The sequence below is a fragment of the Mus caroli genome, unplaced genomic scaffold, assembly GCF_978045245.1.
Source record: "Mus caroli unplaced genomic scaffold, Mus_caroli_1 scaffold_5, whole genome shotgun sequence".
Taxonomy (NCBI): Eukaryota; Metazoa; Chordata; class Mammalia; order Rodentia; family Muridae; genus Mus; species Mus caroli.
The window spans coordinates 95,904,441-95,909,727 of record NW_028227260.1 but is presented as its reverse complement, the minus strand read 5'-3'; the positions used below and the strand labels follow the sequence as shown (position 1 = coordinate 95,909,727).

Sequence of the window (5,287 nt, the reverse complement as noted above, 5' to 3'; positions counted from 1 at the left end):
TGTCATAGGCAATTCTGTGCAAGCCCAGAGGGCACTTGTACAATGAGATATTATAAAACAAATAATCTCATAAGATTGCCTGAATATTGCCTACTGACCATCCCTCTCCATTTTGTCCAAGCAGAAGTCACACATAAGACTCTATAGGCTTAGAGCATAAGAAATTCTACTAGCTGTAAAAATCCACAAGTTCTGAAAGCAAAAAAAAAAAAAAAAACTATTTATGGCAGAAAAGTTACAAAGAATTATTACCTTTTTTTATCCATAGGTCGATGACAAATTGTATATATGTACCAGGCTGTCCTCAACACAGTTTTTTACAAGGTGAACTCACAGTTAAAGCTAAAAATACTCATCCTTTAAAGAATGAGAGCTTAAATTAAGAAAGGTTTTATTTTTTTTTAAGACAAAACAAATACATTAACACACATCCAAATGCCACAGCAAGCACTCACTGGGTTTTGTAAAAGAGAAAACTGTACTGTGGTATCAAATGAAAACCAAAAGCACTTTAAGAACAACCACTGCTTATGGTGACATGGATACTGGACAACTAAGAAGCCACTGCATGTTTTCAGTCGTGTGGATATGCATGAGCAAGGTGAAGTAATGGAAGGTGGGGTGGCCACAGTCACACTTTCAGACCCTTTCCCCCACTCTATGTGCTCTTGTTCTGCCCTGTTGATTTCGTCAGCAGGTAAATGTACAAAGAACTTAATATCAAAGAACACTTCCAAAAGTCAAAAATAGATTCAAGGTCATGGCTAAAGTTACCCCAGAGGTTGGGGGAGGGAGGCTTTCAAAAGCCAGATTTCACAAAATGTCAGGCACTAAATCTAGTCACATGTGCTTGCAGTAGAAAAAGAAACACTGATCTTAATAGAGGCTGGTCTTCTTCATGATGCGCAGGAACTCCTGCTCATTGACCTCACCATCTCCATCTCGATCAGCTTCATCAATCATTTCCTGCACAGAGATAAGGGTTCAGCTTAGATTAAGTCACAAACTAAATTGAAAGTGATTAGATAAGAAACTTCAGCCAGGCAGTGGTGGCGCACGCCTTTAGTTCCAGCACTTGGGAGGCAGAGACAAGCGGATTTCTGAGTTCGAGGCCAGCCTGGTCTACAGAGTGAGTTCCAGGACAGCCAGGGCTATACAGAGAGACCCTGTCTTGAAAAAAAAAACCGAGAAACAAAACAAAAGAGAAAAAGAAGAAGAAACTTCAAATAATGCTATGAGAAAAGATGACTGTGGTCCATTTAATGTGAGTATGCCCCTTTCTATGAAAGTTACTTAAAAACCAAATCTCAATTACTGTCATATGCATCCATTGAAAAGAGGCTGGAAAGTCACCCTGACCTGAAACCCAAATGAGGGAACTTCAATTGTACATGTGTATTTTGGAAACAGGGTCCACAGGTATGAAATTATCACCACAGGTATGAGGGATACTAGCTTTCCTTCAAAGAAGGAAAATAGAGAAAATAGAGCCCACGAAAGCCATAGCCTTTTCCTCACCTGCAGTTCCTCGTCTGTCAGGTTCTCACCCAGCTCCTTGGCCACGCGCTTAAGATTCTTGAAAGAGATTTTCCCAGTCTCATCATCATCGAACAACTTGAAAGCTTTCAGGATTTCTTCTTTAGTGTCTTTCTCAGACTGGAGTAGAGCACAAAAGTGATAGTTACTCATATCCAGCCATTCTGCTACTCCATGGGCATCCTGTTGTCTCCAAAAACCTGACTTGAACAATGTTAGGAGGCCAGGTCCTCTGATTCATGGTGGCATGTATTCCCTCTCCCATCATCTATTCCACAATCAAATCAGAACTAAGTAGAAAAAAGATGCCTGCTTTTGGAAAAGTCAAGAAGTCCTAAAATATAGACATGAGGACTTGTTGGGGGGTGGGGCAAAGTATCATGTGGCAAGGACAGGTTCCTATTGTAGCCGAACAGTCATATACTGTTTTCACAGGTAGAAGACAAGAGCCTCTGGAGTGAGCTGGGGCTCATCTTTCTAACCCCCGACACTGGATCTGGCCAGGTATCTATACTGTCCCTCCTGTGCTTTGTCTTGTACAGAACTCTGAGCAGTTCTAATCCCAAGAAGGGAGTTGTAGGAAAACTATCTTCTTAGATTAATTCCCCGGCCATGGCCCACATTATCATAAGGTCCTGGTGACAGCTGTCATGATATATGTCCTTGGTCACAGGCAAACAAGTATGGTACATTGTAAAAAAAGAAAACATACTTAGTAAAGTGAATATAAACTCAGGGGTTACATAGGAAATATAATTGTATGTAAAGTACTGTACAAAACAAGCAGACACTAGATTCATTTTTAAAATATAGAAGCAGTGAGTAGGGTTGTAATCAGGGAAAATACATTGCTATGGTAATAGATATACTGTATCTATGTATCAGATATACTGATAAAGGCAGAGGAGGAGAGAGGTATTTTTCACAATGGCCTTCAAAGAATTCCCAGGGCCCTGAGTACTTGTAATAGAGAAGAGTAGAATTTCTGAAAGCATTCAAACCTCGGATATTTTAGGAAGGTTCTTGCCAGGAGGAACAGTTGGAAGAATAATCTAGGAACCAATCTTAAGTGTGAACCATTTGTCTGAAAATGTCAGATTGATACCTGATTTATTGTATGATAATTTAATTTTTAATAATAATAAATTAAAAACAAAAATGCCTAGTATTTGAAAATCTCTGTTAAAAGTTTTTACAGCTTGTGATTAATTATCATGTGGCCACATGAAACAAGATAATGCTAATAACCTTAAAGAAAGCCACATGAAACTTAGGGATCCTCTCAATTAAAAATACTATCTTCTCCCATGTGGATGGGGTAGATTTTGTTGGAGAAAGTTCTTTTTATGTCTAGATTCTCATGTCTAGACATTTTATGTCACACATTCTCATGTTTCTACCATTATAGGTGGAAAGTATGTTAACTATCTTAACTAACTTACCATTTTCTGAGTCATCACTGTCAAAAAGTCACTGAAATTCATTTTTCCTGTTCCTTCTTTATCAATTTCACTTATCATTTTCTTGATTTCTTCTTTCTTGGGCTCAAAGCCCAGGGCCCTCATTGCCACCTACAATGAAAACAGAATCATCTAAATAGATACATAATGTAAAAACAAAAATGACTATTGAGGATATTAACCAAACACCATTTTTAAAATGATGAAAAATGATCAGGGAACACTGTAATGCTGATTTAATTGATATTTGCAATCAACTTTATCAATTAGACCATTGTTTCAGGTAAAATATACACAGGGTACCCTTTTCTGTTAGTTTTTACAGGAAGAAAGGAGAAGAACGGTAACAGCTAAAAGACAAGCAATAAGGAAACACAAGGTAACAAAGAAAGGGTGTGTGCAGCTTACCTTCAGTTCTTTGATGTCTATAGTTCCAGTTCCATCAGCATCAAAGAGATCAAAAGCTTCCCGGATTTCCTGTTTCTGTTCTTCAGTAAGTTCAGGCTTAGGACTCATCCTTTTTCTCTGGGCACTGGATGCCATGGTTGTCTTCTTAAAATTAGAGGCCTTCACACATTATATAAAAACAGAAGCACATTATTACAAGCCATAGTCCTTGTTTTATTTATGATAGTTCTAAACATACATATCTTTTTCATTTAGGCCCGCCATCGTTTGTAATGTACTTATGTCATTACGTAAACTTCCATGGGCCAGTGAGATATCTTGCTGCCAAGCTTGATAACCTAAGTGGGAACCAGGACCCAGGCTTCAGTTTTCGTTATCAAAGATGAAAAGGGAAACGATGCTCACATGGTAAAAGGAGAGAACTAACTCTTCCAAATTATTCTCTGACTGCCACACTCAGGCTAAAATGTGCTTCTCCACCAAGGAATAATAAGTGTAAAACCTAAAATAAAATTAACCCCAACTCTAAAAGACAAATAACACAAACCTCTGTGAAGAAAAAACTTTCTCTCAACTTAAAACTATTTTAATTTATATATGTCAGTTTTTACTATGTTGTAAAAAAGGAAATTGGTAATAATGTGGTTATTTTCTAATATAACTGTAAATCTGTCTTAATGTGATGTCTCACATGACTAAATTCAACTATATTTCATTGGGGAGCCACCAAATAGAAGAGAGTTTTTGTTTTAAAATAGTATATTGCCATTTTCCTCCTTGTTCTTGTATAGATCAACATAGAGCAAGTGAATATATGACTATGAATTTCTAGTGTTACATAGCCTTCATGAGAGGGCATAACTCTGACTTCCACTGTCTTCGAGTTTATACTACAGAAAGTTCATGCAATTGTACCATTAATCGATGTGTCACTTTAGGAAATTCAGTTTAAGTCATTTTTAAATATAAAGAAGCATCATCAAAAGCTCTTTGAGAAACCAATTACAGATATGGATGATCGATTGTATATGATTTCGGGACTCTCGGTTTTAGAAATATACTTAAAACATCTACTTGTGGTGCCGGTTTCCAATAACTCTGCTCCTCCAATTACTTATGCCTAAATTTGGCTAAATGTAAACTTACTAAGATAAATATTATGCCGGTACAAAGTGATAAAAATCAAACCATTTGCACCTGCGTGCTTTCTCACAGCATCTCCTGAAAGCGTTTGCGACCATCAGAACACAGTAAGCCTCTTAGCACCATGCATGCATAAACTTTAACTGGGTGGCCTCGGCCAGGAGGCCTGAGTTTGACTGAGGCGGGAGTCTAAGGGAAGCAATAGAATGGTCACCCTGCTGTTTCCTGAAAGCCAGCGGAGGTCCAGAGGCAGTTTGTGCGGGGGTGGCTGAAGGTGACTGGGGCGAGGAGGGGGTAGTGGGAAAGAGCAGGCAAGGCAAGCTGCTGGCGGCTGTACTTTCTCTTCTACCCTTCCGGCACACAGCTCCAAGGAAGAACTAGTGCGTCAACGCCAAGAACCGTGCAAGAAAGGTAGCAAGGCTGCACCGAGGCCTAGGAAAGGACCGGGGACGCCGCGTGGGGTCCACCGAATCCCTAGCACTTACCATCACCCAACGGACTCTGCCACCGGTTGTTAAGGCAACGGCGTACTCGCAGCCTCAGCGGCGTTCCCACTGCTCCGTGCGCGCACAGCCCGCTTCCCATTGGTTTGGGATCGAAGAGGTGGGGCTAACCTGGCAAAGCTCGCCCAAGAGCAAGAGGGCGGTGCGTCGGCAGCCAAAGACTAGCCTCATTGGGCAAAATCGTGCTGTGAGCGTCAATTGGTTGCGCCAGAGCCAAGCTAGACCAATCAACATTAT

The 5,287-nt window shown here is 39.9% G+C and overlaps 1 protein-coding gene across 2 annotated transcripts; it reads right to left on the bottom strand.

Annotated features, from left to right (window-relative positions):
• Window positions 1-374: 374 nt before the first annotated feature.
• Window positions 375-5,133, bottom strand: Cetn2 (centrin 2). 2 transcript variants are annotated; one of them, XM_021153381.3, is made up of 5 exons: window positions 5,033-5,133; window positions 3,405-3,563; window positions 2,979-3,107; window positions 1,519-1,656; window positions 375-966 (listed from the first exon to the last, which is right to left on the bottom strand). In XM_021153381.3, exons 1-5 carry the CDS (start codon window positions 5,033-5,035, stop codon window positions 877-879), a joined length of 519 nt encoding a protein of 172 aa, XP_021009040.1. In that variant the 5' UTR covers window positions 5,036-5,133; the 3' UTR covers window positions 375-876. The 2 variants fall into 2 exon arrangements, with proteins under 2 accessions (XP_021009040.1, XP_085694287.1); XM_085838161.1 differs by lacking the exon at window positions 5,033-5,133.
• Between the last annotated feature and the right edge of the window lie 154 nt (window positions 5,134-5,287).